This window comes from Glycine soja, chromosome 19, assembly GCF_004193775.1.
Source record: "Glycine soja cultivar W05 chromosome 19, ASM419377v2, whole genome shotgun sequence".
Lineage (NCBI taxonomy): Eukaryota > Viridiplantae > Streptophyta > Magnoliopsida > Fabales > Fabaceae > Glycine > Glycine soja.
Window position 1 is genome coordinate 3,756,290 of NC_041020.1, and position 18,092 is coordinate 3,774,381.

Genomic DNA, 18,092 nt, shown 5'->3' on the forward strand with positions numbered 1-18,092 from the left:
CTACTTTCCGTTGATTTTGTTGAACATGAATTATGTAATATAGCAACCATGAATGGAGGTAGGATGGGTTGACTGGGTTCCAACTATAAAGAATAAAATTCATCCACTAAATATTAATACATTAAATACATCAAATTTTTTATACAAAAATTTTAGGATACATGTACCAGATATCAATCCGATAAATGATGACAAGATTATTCTAAAAATATATAGGATATAATACGTGTAAAGATAAAATATAATAAAAATATAATTACAATTTTACAAATCTCACAAATAACAACTAGAAGCAAACCAATAAGTTCAATCTAACATACGGTAAATATTTATATTTTAGAGAGAAAAAATCTATATTTTACAAAAAGTAGTAATAATAATTATGCATTTCGTGATTAGCTTTTTATCTTTTCCCAGTAACAAAACTCCAATTAAAAGTATACGAATAGCATATTGTAAATTGTTGTTAGTTTTCACTTTAATATATAATTATATAATAATTATATTTGTGCAACTATTTTGGCTTTTGTACTCACATGGACAATATATTATTCCTTATGGGTAAGGGTCTTCAACTCTACTAAATAGTCTTCTTTTTATTAATTTTTCTTAATGTGTATCTCTGTTATAAATACAGATATTTGTAAAAGACATTTTGACATTCAAGTGAAGGTTTGGCTCAGAGTTATAAATTCTATAACAGAAATATATTCAAATGAATAGTAATTTTTACCTGGTGATTCTTTGCTTTATATACTAACCTTGTTGGGCCTTAGATCTTTGAGGCTATATGCATTGATTACCATCTAGGCAATATACTCTCTAATCATACTTAGGACCCTTAATCCAATGATTATTATCAACTAGGGTCAATGGTCTTAAGTTGGGTTGAGAATATTCAACTTTGTAACCGATTAATGTATGACATGTGTTGTGTTGTAGTTGTGGGTCCGGATAGGTATTGGGTGTCCTTGTCGAGTACCTATGTAGTATAGCTTTGCTCATTATTCGTAACTGCTACTCCCCAGTTCTTAGCGGCACTTGCTCTTCATATGAGATTGAAAAAATAAGAATTCCTAAAAGTAGGGTTTAATCTATTTTCAATATAATTAAGTGAAAGATATAATATGTATAAAAAAAGTTAAAAATATAATAAGAGAGAACCATAACATAATTAGTGATTAAGCAAAAAAATTGATTACCTAATAACTAAAATTTTACAAAATATAACATTCAGATTCTATTTTTTTTCCTAAACAAAAAAGATTCTATTAACTTTACAATTTAAACAAAAAAATTCAGGGGGGCAAGGTCCCCCAACATAACACTCATCCATCCCTAATAGCAACCAAATTAATTATCAACATTACAACCCATCACTGAAAATTCGTCTTAATTAAAGATACATGTGAACCAAAGGAGTTGCCTTAACACAAAATAGATTTCACATCACTAGAACTCATAACCAAAAAAAAAAAAAATCTTACCTACACATAGGCCTATCACAAGTTCAAAACACATTAATGGAGCTCATAAGATAATAGTGCCATAGACATCAAAGTTCATTACTCAACACAACTATCACTAGGCAATGAGGTTGGATCCTTCATCAATTTGATCAGATGATTGCATTGCAAATGGGAAGGCATACTAAACAATCTTTGGGTCTCGGATTGGTTGCTACATAAATAGTCATAACATTGCTCCATTAAAGGCTGGTTAGTTGAACTCATTCCTTCCAATAACTCCCAAATGTCCCCCTCTGAATACTGAAATGCATTGGTCCTCCTCAAAAGCTCATTTCACTTCTCAATTGCAATAACTTGACATTCAGAAATATTGACTTGTTTCTCAGCTACATTTGATTGTTTTAAAGCATATACACTACCACACCCAATCGCTTCAACCACGTTATCAAGACCTGTGTTGAACTTATCAAATTGTGTATCAGTGACATCAACCATAACAACTTTACACTTTGTCCCACAGGGTGTAGAAGTCCTAGTTGAAGCCAATGCCATTGACTGAGAGGGCATTGAAGCAGAGGGAAAAGATTCAACTGCCATTAGACTAAAAGAGCAACAATTTCCAAGGGGTGACAAAATATTAGCAAAGCTTTCGAATTTTGCATCATTCATTGTCTCATTACACACATCATTAAGATCAATGCATGGGTTCTCCCTATAATTGTTATTCAATATATCCCATGCTTACTATGGCACGATTTGAAACCTAGAGTTCCTCAAGAAGATCAGAGTTCTTGACTTGAGAAAGTCTCTATTTTGTTGAAGCTTGGAGTTTGTAATAGTTATCAATTCAACCCTTGATAAGTTGTACCTGGTAGTTAATTTGTTAGTTTTATGTTATTTTGGGTATTTCTATTATTTCAGGTAATTCTGTTAGAGAAATGATCTGCAACTTGGTTTTAGAATGCATAGTTCCTATGCTAGCTATATAAATGTGAAACTATTGTTTCTATAAAAGGTTAATGCAATCTTTCTATTCATTTACATAATTTAGTTTCCTTGTTCACTATCTTCCTCATTTGTCTTCATCATTCAAGACTCAATTTTGGTTTCTAGCTTGAGGGTGCTGTAAGCATCGGGCCTATCAGTGGTATCAAGAGCTTTTGGTTTCAACAATCCTGGGAGAGTCTTGTTTGGTCCCAGTGCGGGATCCTCGAAGCTTTAGTGTTGTAGAGATGAATGGGAATGAGCCTTCAGCGCATCTACCAATCCTGGATAGGAAGAACTACGATGCATGGTGCATTTAAATGAAAGTTATCTTCGAAATGCAGGATGTCCTTGAGACTGTTATGATAGGACTTCAGGAACTAGAGAAGGATGCAGGGGAAGCACAAAAAAAGAATGTTTGGAGAATCCAAGAAAATGGATTGTAGGGCCCTCTTCCTCATTCACCAGTGTGTGGATCCTCAAAACTTTGCCAAGATTGTCTCGGCTACATCAGCCAAGCAAGCTTGGGACATTCTTGCAAAGGTTTATGCTGGGTTAGAAAGGTTGAAGAGAGTTAAGATGCAAACCTTGAAGTGTCAATTCGAGCTACTACATATGAATGAGAAAGAAGGTATAGTAGAATATCTAAATTGTGTGTTGGGCCTATCAAATCAGATGATGGCTTGTGGTGAAAACTTGAAGTATCAAGATCTTGTAGAAAAGGTTTTAAGAACCTTGAGCTCAAGATTTGATTATGTGGTTGCTGCTATAAAAGAATCTAAGGATTTTACAGAAATGAAATTGGATGAGCTTCAATGCTCTCTTGAAGCACATGAGCAACAAATCAAAGAGAGGGAAACATATAGGTCATATGAACAAGCCTTACTTACTAAGAGTGGGAGAAGATACAAAAATGGCTCAGGCAGTAGTAAAGGGAAGGTCAAATCGAAAAGCCACAAATTGAAAGGAACAAGAGAGGATGGCATTGATGATTCAAGTGCTGATGAAACCAATCATGATGAGAGTGGGTCACAATTAAGGCAAATGGGTTTTCTTCATAGTGGTAAGAGTGGTAACTCCAGAAGAAAACAAATTCAATGTTAGTATTGCAGAGAATGGGGTCATTTTGCAATTCAGTGCAAAGTTAGGAAGCAACAAAAGGCAAGAGATGATCAAACACAACTGGCTTAGGAGAGTGACTCAGAAGATGATCAGGTCCTTTTGATGGTGACAAATGACTCAGATAAGGCTACCAACACTGAATGGTACTTGGATACAGGGTGCTCAAACCACATGATTGGGAAGAAGGACTGACTGATTAATCTAGATGAATTTATAAAGAAGAATGTTAGGTTTGTAGACAACAACACAATCAAGGCAGAAGATCTTGGGAGGGTGCTGATCCACAGAAAGAATGGAAAAAAGTCCTCGATCAATGAAGTCCTTTATGTACCCACTATGCACAACAACTTGTTGAGTTTGGGACAACTGCTTGAGAAGGGATACATAACAATGCTTGAGGACCACCACATGAAAATCTTTAATCTGAAGGGTAGGATGATTATCAAGGCACCTATGTCAAGCAACAAGACCTTTAAGATTGAAATCCAAATTCAACAAGATCAAGAGTGCCTCTCAGTCACTGAGGATACTAAAAGCTGGCTTTGGCACAAGAGGTATGGTCACTTGAACTTTAAAAGGCTTAGAATGATGAGCAATAGTAAGGTTGTTACAGGAATTGCTAATATACAACAACCTAGTAAAGTGTGTGACAACTACTGTGAATCTAAACAACCAAGGAAGTCCTATAATACTGAAATTTCAACTAGGTCTTCAGTAGCTCTAAATTTGATCCATACTGATGTGTGTGGCCCTTTTGAGAAAGTCTCTATAGGGGGAGCTCATACTTTGTGTCCTTCATAAATGATTACTCAAGAAAGGTATAGATCTACTTGCTGAGCAGGAAGAGTGAAGTGTTTCTCACCTTCAAAAGATTCAAGGTGATGGTAGAAACATAAAATGGAAACAAGATACAAAAGCTTAGATCAGATGGTGGTGGTGAATACACATCACATGAGTTCAGGAAATTCTGTGAGGATGAGAGCATTATTCATGAGATCACACCTTCTTACACACCACAACATAATGGTGTAGCTGAGAGATTCAATAGAACTATAGTCAACATGATTAGGTGCATGCTAAGGAATTTCCATTTGCCAAAGGAATTCTAGGGTGAGGCAGTGTCAACAGCAACTTATTTGCTCAACAAATGTCCAACAAAGAAGCTAGAGAGTGTGACCCCTGAAGAAACTTGGAGTGGAAGTAAGCCCAATGTCAAGCATCTAAGAGTGCTTAGGTGCTTGTGTTTCAAGCATGTTCCAGATCAACTGAGGAGAAAACTGGACAAGAAGGTTGAGTAGATGATCATGTTGGGCTATCACAATACTGGTGGGTACAGGCTTTATGATTGCAGCTCAAAGAAAGTGGTGATCAGCAGTGATGTAACCTTTGATGAAAGTAGAAGCCTGGAAAGCATTGCTACAGAAACTTATCCAAGGCAGTAGGATCTTAAGATTGAAGTGAATGATTCCGCTTTAGAATTAGCTAATGACTATAAAGATGCAGACCATGAGACAATGGTTTAGGTCAATCAGAATCAAGAAGGGGCAGCAGGGCCAAAAGAACCAGGGTCCCCTCATCAAGACTTCCACACTTTGAAGTATACACAGATGATAAGGTTACTGATGAAGGTGAGTTCCTACCCTGTGAAGAAGTGCATGTTGCATTGTTTGTTGATGTCAAGCCCCTTTCATTTACACAAGCTGTCAAAGAGAGGAAATGGGTAGAAGCAAAGAAAGAAGAGCTGCAGTCAATTGAAAAAAATGGGACCTGAGAGTTAGTCAAACTTCCAAAGGGAAAGAAGGCCATAGGTGTTAAGTGGGTATACAAAATAAAACATAAACCAAATGGGGAGGTAGCCAAGTACAAGGCTAGGATGGTGGCAAAAGGATTTTTGCACAAAGAGAGGATTGACTATAATGAGGTGTTTGCCCCTATGGCAAGATTGGAGACAGTGAGGATGATTGTAGCTGCTGCCAGTAATAGGGGTTGGCCTATGTACCAAATGGATGTTAAATCAACCTTCTTGAATGGATATCTAGGAGAAGAAGTGTACATACTACAACCACCGGGCTTTGAGAAAGAAAAGCATGAAGATAAAGTGTAGGCTTAGAAAAGCCCTATATGGTTTAAAGCAGTCACCAAGGGCCTGGAATATGAGGATTGATGGAGTCTTAGCCAAACAAAAATTCAGCAAATGCAAGAGTGAGCATGGTGTGTATGTAAGAGCCAATTGCTCAACCAATTTACTACTGGTTTGTCTATATGTAGATGATCTACTTGTGACTGGCAGCAGTGAAGAGGAGATTCATGGTTTCAAGCAGTTCATGATGATTGAGTTTGAGATGACTAATCTAGGGAAATTATCACATTTCCTTGGATTAGAGTTTAACCAAGTCCAGAAGGGAGTGCTTATGCACTAAAGTAGATATGCACAGGAGATTCTCAAGAGATTTGGTATGCTGAATTGCAATTCTGCTTCCACACTAGCTAAACCATGGCTTAAGTTGGAGAAGGATCCTGAAGAGGAACTGGCTGATGCAACTGAGTTCAGGAAATTGATTGGATCCCTGAGATACTTATGCAATAGCAGACCTGATATCTGCTTTACAGTAAGCTTGATCAACAGATTCATGAAACAGCCTAGAGTGTCACACATGCAAGCAGCCAAAAAAGTGTTGAGGTTTGTTAAAAGGGAAATTGATAATGGTGTGTTGTTCCCTTTTGAAGTTGAATCAGGAAAACCAGATCTGTTTGGTTACACAGATTCTGATTGGAAAAGAGATCCAAAACATGAGAAAAGCATTGGGGATGTCTATTCATGTATTATGATGCACCAATGGCTTGGAGTTCTAGAAAATAGGATGTGGTAGCCTTATCCACTTGTGAAGCTGAGTATGTGGCAGCATCACTTGGTGCATGTTAAGCAGTTTGGATGATGAATCTACTCGAAGAATTGAAGCTAAGGGAAAGGAAACCTATCTGCTTGATGATTGACAACAAGTCTACTATTAATTTGGCCAAACATCCTACCCTGCATGGCAGAAGCAAACATATTGAGCTTAGGTTTCATTATATCAGAGAACAAGTTTTGAAAGGTAATGTAGTTAAGGAATACTGTTAAGCAGAAGAACAACTAGCAAATTTAATGACAAAGCCATTTCAAGTTTCAAGGTTCAATTAGATTTGTAGTAAACTGGTCAATAGCTTGAAGGATCTGAATTGAGGGGGAGTGTTGAAGCTTGGAGTTTGTTATAGTTATCAATTCAGCCCTTGATAAGTTGTACATGGTAGTTAGTTTGTTAGATTTATGTTATTTCAGGTATTTTTGTTATTTCAGGTAATTTTGTTTGAGAATTGATCTGCAACTTGGTTTTAGAATGCAGAGTTCCTATGCTAACTGTATAAATGTGAAACTATTGTTTCTGTAAAAGGTTAATGCAATCTTTCTGTTCATTTACACAATTTAGTTTCCTTGCTCACTATCTTCCTCATTTGTCTTCATCATTCAAGACTCAATTTTGGTTTCTAGCTTGATGGTGTTGTAAGCGTCAGGCCTATCACATTTTGCAGCATTGGGTTAGGTACAAGATTGATTTTATATTAGAATTGGCCAACTATATTATGATCAAGCGAACCCCATACATATTCTCTTTTCGTTCATCCACACACCAACAAGTAAAAAGTAATTATTTTTAGGTGAAAAATGAAGAAATTAAAGAAGGCCCTATGTAGTAAACATGTAAAAGCATACACGAAAGCATTAAAAAATGTAAGAACACTAACCATGAAGATATTGTTATATTTTAAGATTAAATATGTTTTTATCCCTAATAAATACTCAATTTTTGTGTTTATTTCCTAATAAAAAATTTCTTTATGTTGAGTCTCTAATAAAATAATTTTATTTTTAGTCTTTAATACTATTTTTTAGTCCAAATAAATTAGTAAAATTTGTTTTAAGTCCGACTAATTACATATGAAAGTATCAATGATAATAAAACCCAATTTATCAAGAACTAAAAAAAGTATCAATGATAATAAATAAAATAATTATTTTATTAAAAATTCAATACAAGATAAAAATTTATAAAAAAAAATAAACACAAAAGTCAAATATTTATTAGATATTAAAAACATATTTAAGTCTATTTTAATTAGTTGATTACTAATTCAACTCCCATTTGATTCTATATCATATAGCAATAAACATTCCAATGTAATAGAAATTGAACTTCAATGATAGACAATAAAATATAAGTAAATGCTTTAAAAAATTTACCTTTATGAGTTCTACCTACACGCCATCTTCAGCTTCAAACCTCTTTGTGTGTGGACTCCAAGAAAATCCACTAAGCCCACTAAATAAGTCATGGACTTAACTCCATCTATCTTTCATTTTTTTTTTAATTTATTCGTGACATGTTTTTTGGTAACATCCTTCAATCCTGATTCTCAATGTTTTGACAATATTTACAATAGCTTAACTTGTCCAACTTCCATGTATTCTATGGCCTAGTCTTGTTTTATCTATCATTGCATGAAGTAGACGATTGTCTTGTTCCTTCATCATTTTCTTTGTTCATTTTCCAGCCTATAAAATTAATATAAAGATTTGTCCATACAACAATAAACATAATGATGCTTATAATAAATACACATCTCATAAAAGGGAATATTGTTCATACACAACAAAAATGTCAAAATGCAATAAGGTTCATACTTCATATTTCATACTCATTTTGTAATTTATTTTGAAAATTTTCGATTAGTCTATAATCATTATCACATTGTTGCGTTTGAGATCTATCTGTCTCACTCTGATCAAATTCATGATCAACTTATTTAAATAAGAAGTCATGATTACCCATGTTCCATAAAAAATTGTGTAGATTACAATATATTAATACAATATTTTTCATAGTTTCAAATCCATAGTGTGGTTCTGAGCCACTAGCTATAATGGAAAATCTCTTCTTTTGAAACACCAATTATTCTCTCAATTACATTCCTAAGAGATGCATGTCTCAGGTTGAATAACTCTTTCAGATTTTGCTGCCCTCTAGCTGAGTATTCCTTTAAGTGGTAAAGAACACCATGATACGGTGTTAGAATTTGATGTTTAAGCATCAAACCTGCATCCCCTAGATAAAACTTGCCTACATACACAAGGGATCATATAACTTAAGATAGTACATATGAACAAGTCATTTGAACTGAAAAGGAATTTGTACTCATCTTCAGGTATTCTTAGTGGATCTTCCTAGTTAATGCATCCTTTACTTCTCATCTCAATAATTAATTAAGATGAGAAGTAAGGACTAAATTGATCTTTTATCTTAATTAATTAATAATAATAATAACTATTTTGATATTTTTCATGTGCAGACGAACAGGGCCAGCCATGTTAGAATTTTATGTGATGTGTGGTTTCCTCGTTTCTTGACTACGTGTGGTCCCCACATGACCATAATTGCCATGTCCTGCGGGCCCATCACCACCCAGTCCCAATTTCCAAACACCACGAAACTCTTCTCCATCTAGAAATTTTAAACTAAAAATTATATAAAAAAAAAACTCCACCCTTGAAGCTTTAACAACAGACAGGTCAATTCTAAGAATTTCATCTTGATTTTAATAAATTTCACATCAATTATTTTTAAAGACTAATACACCCTGAATATTAATATAAGAATATAAATATACACATGTTAAGTCTGTTTAACTTTACAATAAAGTTATTTTTGAATATGATTTGCTGATTAAAAAAAATTGAAAATGATTTTTTAATTAATCAAGGGTATAATTTTTTTATATTGATAATAAGGTTTTTTAAGAGATTATAAATATTTTTTAAAAAAACAATCCTAATCAAATTGAGTAAAATTATTATATGTCATTTTTTTCTCTAAAGCATTGAATACAACTACATAATTATAACTCAATCTCACCATTAATAAAACTGAAATAATTATGTACTAATATTTCATTCACTCACTTTTGATCAATTGGTGTATTTTCCTAAATTATTATTATAGTTTATAGTTTATAAGAATGATTTTGAAATTTATATAGGATTAATTTATAACCTAAAATATCACTCATAATTTTTAGAAACATATTTAAAAAGGTTTAATACAACAACAGTTTCTTTAATTATTTTAAATCTATCAATTAAAAAAATTGTAATTTCTTTAATATTTTTTTAGTTCGACTTTTAGAATTAATGTCCAGAAATTCAAAGATTGACACCACCTTAGCTCACATAAATGAAAAAGATCTATTTATGAAATAAAATTCTTGAGCCGATCACAATCATATACCGTGAGCCAATGAATATTGGATACCCAAATTAATCCAACCTAGAAAATAATTAATTCCTAACAGTTTTACTAACTTTAATCTTTAATCACTAAGTTATAAAACTGGTAGGAAATTAATAACCTAATTATATTTTTAATTTGAGACTTAATTAAAATTTTCCAAATTGTTCAGGCCTTCAGAGTTCAGTTCAGGGTCTACTTATGTGTCAAAGCAATTAAAAAAACAATTTATATGAAAAAAAAAAACAAAAACGAAGAAAAAACGCGTTTTGCGAAGACAATACTGTTGTGTTGTTGAGTCTCTGAGTCTTGTTCCTCCGTCTTCTCCATCATTTTCTATCGTCTTTTCCCCCCCTCAACACCACACAAAATCAAAATTAGGGTTTTTCAGAAACGGGTAACAAGGTTGGTTTTGGGTCTCACAGTTCGATTCAATTTTCTTCCACTGTGAGATGTTTTCTTCTTCTTTTTCTCACAGCAGTTCAGCGATCAAATGGAATTCCCTCACACAATTTCTCTTCCTTGTTTTCTTCCTCTTCTCCGCGTCGCGAAACGACGCCGTTTCGCCCTTTTCGGACAAATCCGCGCTCCTCCGCCTTAAAGCCTCGTTCTCCAACCCCGCCGGCGTTCTCTCCACGTGGACCTCCGCCACCGCCACCTCTGACTCCGGCCACTGCTCCTTCTCCGGCGTCCTCTGCGACGCGAACTCCCGAGTCGTCGCCGTCAACGTCACCGGCGCCGGCGGCAACAACCGAACATCTCCCCCGTGCTCAAATTTCTCCCAATTCCCTCTCTACGGCTTCGGAATTCGGCGAACCTGTTCCGGTAGCAAAGGTTCTCTCTTCGGAAACGCTTCTTCTCTGAGCTTCATCGCCGAGCTCACGGAGCTTAGGGTTTTGTCGCTCCCCTTCAATGCGTTGGAGGGTGAAATCCCCGAAGCGATTTGGGGCATGGAGAACCTCGAGGTTCTCGACTTAGAAGGGAATTTGATAAGTGGCTGTCTTCCTTTCAGAATCAATGGCTTGAAGAATTTAAGGGTTTTGAATCTCGCGTTTAATAGGATTGTTGGGGATATACCTAGTTCAATTGGGTCTCTTGAGAGATTGGAGGTTTTGAATTTGGCTGGTAATGAATTGAATGGTTCTGTTCCCGGTTTTGTAGGGAGGCTTAGAGGGGTGTATCTGTCTTTTAATCAGTTAAGTGGGATTATTCCAAGAGAGATTGGGGAGAATTGTGGGAACCTTGAGCATTTGGATTTGTCTGCGAATTCGATTGTTCGAGCGATTCCAAGGAGTTTGGGGAATTGTGGGAGGTTGAGGACGCTTTTGTTGTATTCCAATTTGTTGAAAGAGGGTATTCCGGGTGAGCTTGGGAGACTTAAGAGCCTTGAGGTGTTGGATGTTTCCAGGAACACTCTCAGCGGCTCTGTGCCGCGGGAGCTTGGGAATTGCTTGGAGTTGAGAGTGCTTGTGCTGTCGAATCTATTCGATCCACGTGGGGATGTTGATGCTGGTGATTTGGAGAAATTGGGGTCTGTGAATGATCAGTTGAATTATTTTGAAGGGGCAATGCCTGTGGAGGTTTTGTCGCTTCCCAAGTTGAGGATATTGTGGGCTCCCATGGTGAATTTGGAAGGTGGTTTACAGGGAAGTTGGGGCGGTTGTGAGAGCTTGGAGATGGTGAATTTGGCTCAGAATTTTTTCAGTGGGGAGTTTCCAAACCAGCTTGGTGTTTGCAAGAAGCTGCATTTTGTTGATTTAAGCTCTAACAATCTTACAGGGGAGCTTTCTGAGGAACTCCGAGTTCCCTGTATGAGTGTGTTTGATGTTAGTGGGAACATGTTATCTGGTTCAGTTCCTGATTTCTCCAACAATGTTTGTCCCCCTGTTCCTTCCTGGAATGGAAATCTGTTTGCAGATGGCAATGCTTCCCCGCGGTATGCATCCTTTTTTATGTCAAAGGTTCGTGAGAGATCACTTTTCACGTCAATGGGGGGAGTTGGCACTTCTGTTGTTCACAACTTTGGGCAAAACAGCTTTACTGACATTCACTCGTTGCCAGTAGCACATGACAGGCTGGGAAAGAAGTGCGGTTACACATTTCTTGTTGGTGAAAATAATCTTACAGGACCTTTTCCTACTTTTTTATTTGAGAAATGTGATGAATTAGATGCATTGCTTTTAAATGTCAGTTATAATAGGATATCTGGTCAGATTCCTTCCAATTTTGGTGGAATATGCAGATCATTGAAATTTTTGGATGCGTCTGGAAATGAACTTGCAGGAACGATTCCCCTTGATGTAGGGAATTTGGTCTCTCTTGTATTTCTGAACCTCAGTAGGAATCAGTTACAAGGCCAGATTCCCACCAACCTTGGCCAGATGAAGAATCTGAAGTTTCTTTCTTTGGCTGGTAATAAGTTGAATGGCTCAATTCCTATCAGCCTGGGGCAGTTGTACTCTTTAGAAGTCTTGGACCTTTCTTCAAACTCTCTTACTGGTGAGATTCCAAAGGCTATTGAAAACATGAGAAATCTGACAGATGTTTTGCTCAATAACAACAATCTTTCTGGTCACATTCCTAATGGTTTGGCACATGTCACTACACTCTCCGCATTCAATGTGTCTTTCAACAACTTATCTGGATCCTTGCCTTCAAATAGTGGCTTGATTAAATGCAGAAGTGCTGTTGGGAATCCGTTTCTAAGTCCCTGCCGTGGAGTTTCGCTGACCGTGCCATCAGGGCAACTAGGGCCACTTGATGCAACAGCACCAGCTACTACAGGCAAGAAGAGTGGGAATGGCTTCAGTTCTATTGAAATAGCATCTATAACTTCTGCTTCAGCCATTGTTTTGGTCCTTATAGCCCTGATTGTTCTATTCTTTTACACTCGGAAGTGGAAGCCAAGGTCCAGGGTTATTAGTTCTATAAGAAAAGAAGTTACAGTGTTCACTGATATTGGGTTCCCATTGACGTTTGAAACTGTAGTCCAAGCCACAGGAAACTTCAATGCAGGTAACTGTATTGGGAATGGAGGTTTTGGCACAACATACAAGGCAGAGATATCACCAGGAATCCTGGTGGCAGTCAAACGACTTGCAGTTGGACGTTTCCAAGGTGTCCAACAATTCCATGCTGAGATCAAGACCCTTGGGAGGCTTCATCATCCAAATCTTGTCACTCTGATTGGTTATCATGCTTGTGAAACAGAGATGTTTCTCATATACAATTTTTTATCAGGTGGTAATCTCGAAAAGTTTATCCAGGAGAGGTCCACAAGGGATGTGGAGTGGAAAATTCTTCACAAGATCGCATTAGACATAGCCCGTGCACTCGCCTATCTGCATGATACGTGTGTTCCCCGCGTTCTTCACCGCGATGTCAAGCCCAGCAACATCTTGTTGGATGATGATTTCAATGCTTATCTATCTGACTTTGGGTTGGCTAGACTTCTGGGGACTTCAGAGACACATGCTACCACTGGTGTAGCCGGAACATTCGGCTATGTTGCACCTGAATATGCCATGACGTGCCGTGTTTCTGATAAGGCTGATGTGTACAGCTACGGTGTGGTGCTTCTGGAGTTGCTCTCAGACAAGAAGGCATTGGATCCTTCGTTTTCTTCTTATAGAAATGGTTTCAACATAGTGGCATGGGCATGCATGCTACTGAAGCAAGGAAGGGCAAAGGAGTTCTTCACTGCTGGGTTGTGGGAAGCAGGACCTGGAGATGATTTGGTAGAAGTGCTTCACTTAGCAGTTGTGTGTACTGTTGACATTCTCTCTACCAGACCTACAATGAAACAGGTTGTAAGAAGGCTTAAGCAACTTCAACCCCTAACATGCTAGCCCCTTGTGTGTGTGGCTGTGTTCCTTTAACATTATTAATCTTAGAAATATTCCCTTTGGAATTTGTAATCTGTAATTTAGCATTTTTTGTGGATTTAGGTTGAGTTCCCAATTTGTACTTATTCCCCCCGTGTACATTTTTATATAGTTGTGTCCCCAATTTTCCATGCTCTTGACTAGGTATATTTAGGTTTGGGGGCTTGGTGTTGATTCTGCAGAAGAATGCAGATATTTGATTTCCCCTTCATACACGTGCATTCCATGTCTATTTGTTCAATAAAATTGAAGAATAGAATATGTATTTTGAAAGGAAAAACATTGGTGCAGTTCTGCTAAATTTGAGTAAATGTCTTGAGTATAATGTAAGTGATAGGGAGTCTGGTGTTGATTCTGCAGAATTGCAGATTATATTATTTCCCCCTCCATATAGCTCCATTCCATATCTATTATTAAAGAATATAATCTTTTTTTTAATTTCTTTTTGGTGCAGTTCTGCTAAATTTATTTTTGTAAATGCCTAAATTTATCTTTTAATGATATTATAATGATTACAATGTTACAGTATCTTTTAAAATATTTATTACTAAATGTTTTTACTTTTTAGGATTTAAAACGTCCTTTACATTTTAGCAAAACTTTAAACGGCAGACAACAACAACAACAACAACAACGCCTTATCCCACTAGGTGGGGTCGGCTACATGGATCAACTTCCGCCATAATGTTCTATCAAGTATCATACTTCTATCCAAACCATTAATTTCGAGATCCTTTTTGATAACCTCTCTTATAGTCTTTTTGGGTCTTCCTCTACCTCGAATTGTTTGTCTTCTCTCCATCTGGTCTACTCTCCTCACTACAGAGTCTACCGGTCTTCTCTTTACATGCCCAAACCACCTAAGTCTATTTTCCACCATCTTCTTTACAATAGGCGCTACTCCAACCCTCTCTCTAATAGTTTCGTTTCTAATTTTACCTTGTCGAGTCTTACCACACATCCATCGCAACATCCTCATCTCCGCTACACCTACTTTATTCTCATGTTGGCTCTTGACCGCCCAACATTCTGTTCCGTACAAAATCGCCGGTCTTATCGCAGTCCGATAAAACTTTCCCTTTAGCTTGATCGGTACCTTTGCATCACATAACACCCCCGATGCTTTTCTCCATTTCATCCATCCTGCTTGAATGCGATGATTCACATCCCCTTCAATTTCCCCATCATCCTGTATTACAGACCCAAGATATTTAAACCGTGTGACTTGAGGGATAATATGGTCTCCTATTTTCACCTCTGAGTTAGAAACCCTCCTTCTTTTGTTGAACTTACATTTCATATACTCCGATTTGCTTCTGCTTAGGTGAAAGCCATGTGTTTCTAGAGCTCGTCTCCAAGTTTTCAACCTCTCATTCAACTCCTCCCTTGACTCTCCAAGGAGGACTATGTCATCTGCAAAAAGCATGCATCTCGGCGCTATCTCTTGGATTTGTTCCGTGAGGACATCCAGAATTAAGGTAAAAAGGTAGGGGCTAAGGGTTGACCCTTGATGTAAACCAATTGTGATGGGAAAATCGTCTGACTCTCCACCCTGTGTCCTAACACTAGTCGATACCCTATCATACATATCTTGGATAGCTCGAATATATGCAACCCTAACCCCTTTCTTCTCTAGAGCTTTCCACAAAATCTCTCTAGGCACTTTATCATATGCTTTCTCCAAGTCAATAAAAATCAAGTGCAAGTCTTGTTGGGCCATGCGATATTGCTCCATCACTCATCGTAATAAATAAATCGCTTCCATGGTCGACCTTCCCGGCATGAAACCAAATTGATTCTCAGTAACTTGAGTCTCCTTTCTTAATCTCCGTTCGATCACTCTTTCCCATAATTTCATGGTATGACTCATGAGCTTGATTCCCCTATAATTTGCACAATTTTGTATATCCCCCTTGTTCTTATAGATTGGCACTAACGTGCTTCTCCTCCATTCCTCCGGCATGCGTTTTGACCTCATAATTTCGTTAAAGAGTTCGGTGAGCCACTCAAGACCTCTATCTCCAAGAGTTTTCCACACTTCAATAGGTATGTTGTCTGGCCCCACCGCCTTACCATTACTCATTCTTTTCAACGCTTCCTTTACTTCCTGTTTCTGAATCCGACGATAGTACTTATAGTTCCCGGTCCTCTTCTCTTGTGTCTAGACTGCTAGAGTCATATCCATATCCATCATTAAATAAGTTGTGGAAATACACCTTCCACCTTTCCTTGATATCTTTTTCATGCACTAAGACTTTGCCTTCTTCATCCTTAACACACTTTACTTGATCCAAATCTCTAGTCTTCCTCTCTCTACCCTTAGCAAGCCTATATATAGATCTTTCTCCGTCCCTGGTTCCTAGAGCTTGGTATAGTCCGTCAAAAGCTTGGGCTCTTGCCTCACTCACCGCCTTTTTGGTTTCATTTCTAGCTATCTTATACTTATCCCAAGTTTCAGAATTTCTACACCTAGACCACTCCTTGAAACACTCCTTTTTTACTCTAACTTTGCTCTGAACATTTTCATTCCACCACCACGATTCTTTACCCCTAGGTCCAAAACCTCTGGATTCACCCAACGTCTCTTTAGCCACTTTAATAATCTCTTGGGACATCTTGTTTCACATATAATTTGCACTTCCTTGTGACTGTCCACACCAACCCTCCCATATCTTTTGTTGGAAGATTCCTTGTTTCTCACCCTTCAAGTGCCACCATTTGATCCTTGGTGCTACCAGAGGACTTCTTCTCTTTTCCATATCTCTAATTCTTACATCCATAACCAAAACTCTATGTTGGGTAGTCAAGCTCTCTCCCGGGATAACTTTACAGTTCAAGCAATACTTCCTATCAGACTTCCTGATAAGGAAGAAATCTATCTGAGAACATGTCCCTCCACTTTTGTAAGTGATAAGATGTTCCTCTCTTTTCTTAAACCATGTATTGGTTATAGAAAGATCCAAAGCCTCCGAAAACTCCAAGATGGATTTACCCTCCCCATTCATCTCCCCTAGGCCAAAACCCCCATGCACCCCCTCAAAACCTCTAGCCACGCTACCTACATGTCCATTGAGATCCCCTCCTAGGAAAACTTTCTCTCCTTGGGGTATATCCTGAAGTACCCCTTCTAGATCCTCCCAAAATTTTACCTTAAAGTGTTCTGCTAACCCAACCTGAGGTGCGTACCCACTAATAACATTAAAGGTGTCCTGTCCCACTACCAATTTTAAGACTATGATACGATCTCCTACTCTTCTTACATCCACGACATCCTTCTTCCACTCCTTGTCCACGATAATCCCTACCCCATTTCTTGATCTGATTTTTCCCGTATACCACAGCTTAAATCCCGAGTTGTCTAATTCTTTCGCTTTTTCACCTGTCCACTTAGTTTCTTGTAGGCACATAAAATTGATCTTCCTCCTCACCATAACATCCACTATTTCCATAGATTTTCCAGTAAGTGTGCCTATATTCCATGTACCAAAGCGAATCCTCCTGTCATGAACTAGCTTCTTTACCCACACCCGTTCACGAAAATGTGGGAACCCTTGCTTACTTTTCACTACATCCGGGCGGCGATGCAGCGGCCCTTGCTCTTTTGACACTGTACTCGAGCCATACAGCGCGTTGCTTCCGGGCAACGACCTAGCATTCACATTATTACGTAATTGATCCATGTCATAGAGATTCGACAAAGTTTAACGTTGACTGTCGAAAGCCTAACACAACCCTCTCCTTTTATCCGGGCTTGGGACCGGCTAAGAATAGCAAAGCTACCCTAGGCAGGATTAAACGGTAGACATAATAAATAAATTTTTAATTGTTTAAAACTCTCAACTTCTAATTTTAAAAAAAAATTAAAAGAATGTTTAAAATACCCTTTTTCCTTGACAAACAAATTTAAGTACAAGTCAATTAAATTAGAATGACAATAATTAGGTTAAAGTATTGTTTTAATTAAATAACATTAGTACACCAAAAAAAAAAGAAAATAACATTATTGAAGGGTCAACATAATAACATATCATTAATCGAAGACTAACTTAAGTGGTTAACTTTTATTTTATTTTATCGACATTAAGTCGTTAACTCCCTTGAGTCTCTTCATAATTTTCCTGCAGGTACAAAGTCTACATCCATGTCCCCCATTTTCTTTTTCCAGCACACTTTTCGTTATGACTACCAAAAAACATGTTCTTACAGGATAAAACTCATCGAACAAATGCCTACTAAAATAATACTTTTAATGTAATTGGATGACATTTTTACTAAAGAAAGGTAATTGAATAATTTAGCATGCGTTTAATTGT

General features: G+C 37.2%; 2 protein-coding genes across 2 annotated transcripts; both read left to right on the plus strand.

Moving 5' to 3' along the window:
* The first annotated feature begins 2,888 nt into the window (after positions 1-2,888).
* On the plus strand, positions 2,889-3,767 carry LOC114400439. Its single transcript, XM_028362879.1, has 2 exons — positions 2,889-3,525; positions 3,697-3,767. Exons 1-2 carry the CDS (start codon positions 2,889-2,891, stop codon positions 3,765-3,767), a joined length of 708 nt encoding a protein of 235 aa, XP_028218680.1.
* Positions 3,768-10,131: 6,364 nt separating this feature from the next.
* On the plus strand, positions 10,132-14,151 carry LOC114399834 (LRR receptor-like serine/threonine-protein kinase RPK2). The gene has a single exon (XM_028362051.1). The coding sequence runs from the start codon at positions 10,348-10,350 to the stop codon at positions 13,741-13,743; it is 3,396 nt and encodes a 1,131-aa protein (XP_028217852.1). The 5' UTR covers positions 10,132-10,347; the 3' UTR covers positions 13,744-14,151.
* Positions 14,152-18,092: the final 3,941 nt, after the last annotated feature.

Excerpts from the sequence above, each read along its gene's own strand:
- LOC114400439 (XM_028362879.1), top strand. The coding sequence starts at position 2,889 with ATGGATTGTAGGGCCCTCTTCCTCATTCACCAGTGTGTGGATCCTCAA. Across the intron at positions 3,526-3,696 it reads TCTTCATAGTGGTAAGAGTG|ATAAGGCTACCAACACTGAA; the intron begins GTAACTCCAGAA and ends CAAATGACTCAG.
- LOC114399834 (XM_028362051.1), top strand. The coding sequence starts at position 10,348 with ATGTTTTCTTCTTCTTTTTCTCACAGCAGTTCAGCGATCAAATGGAAT.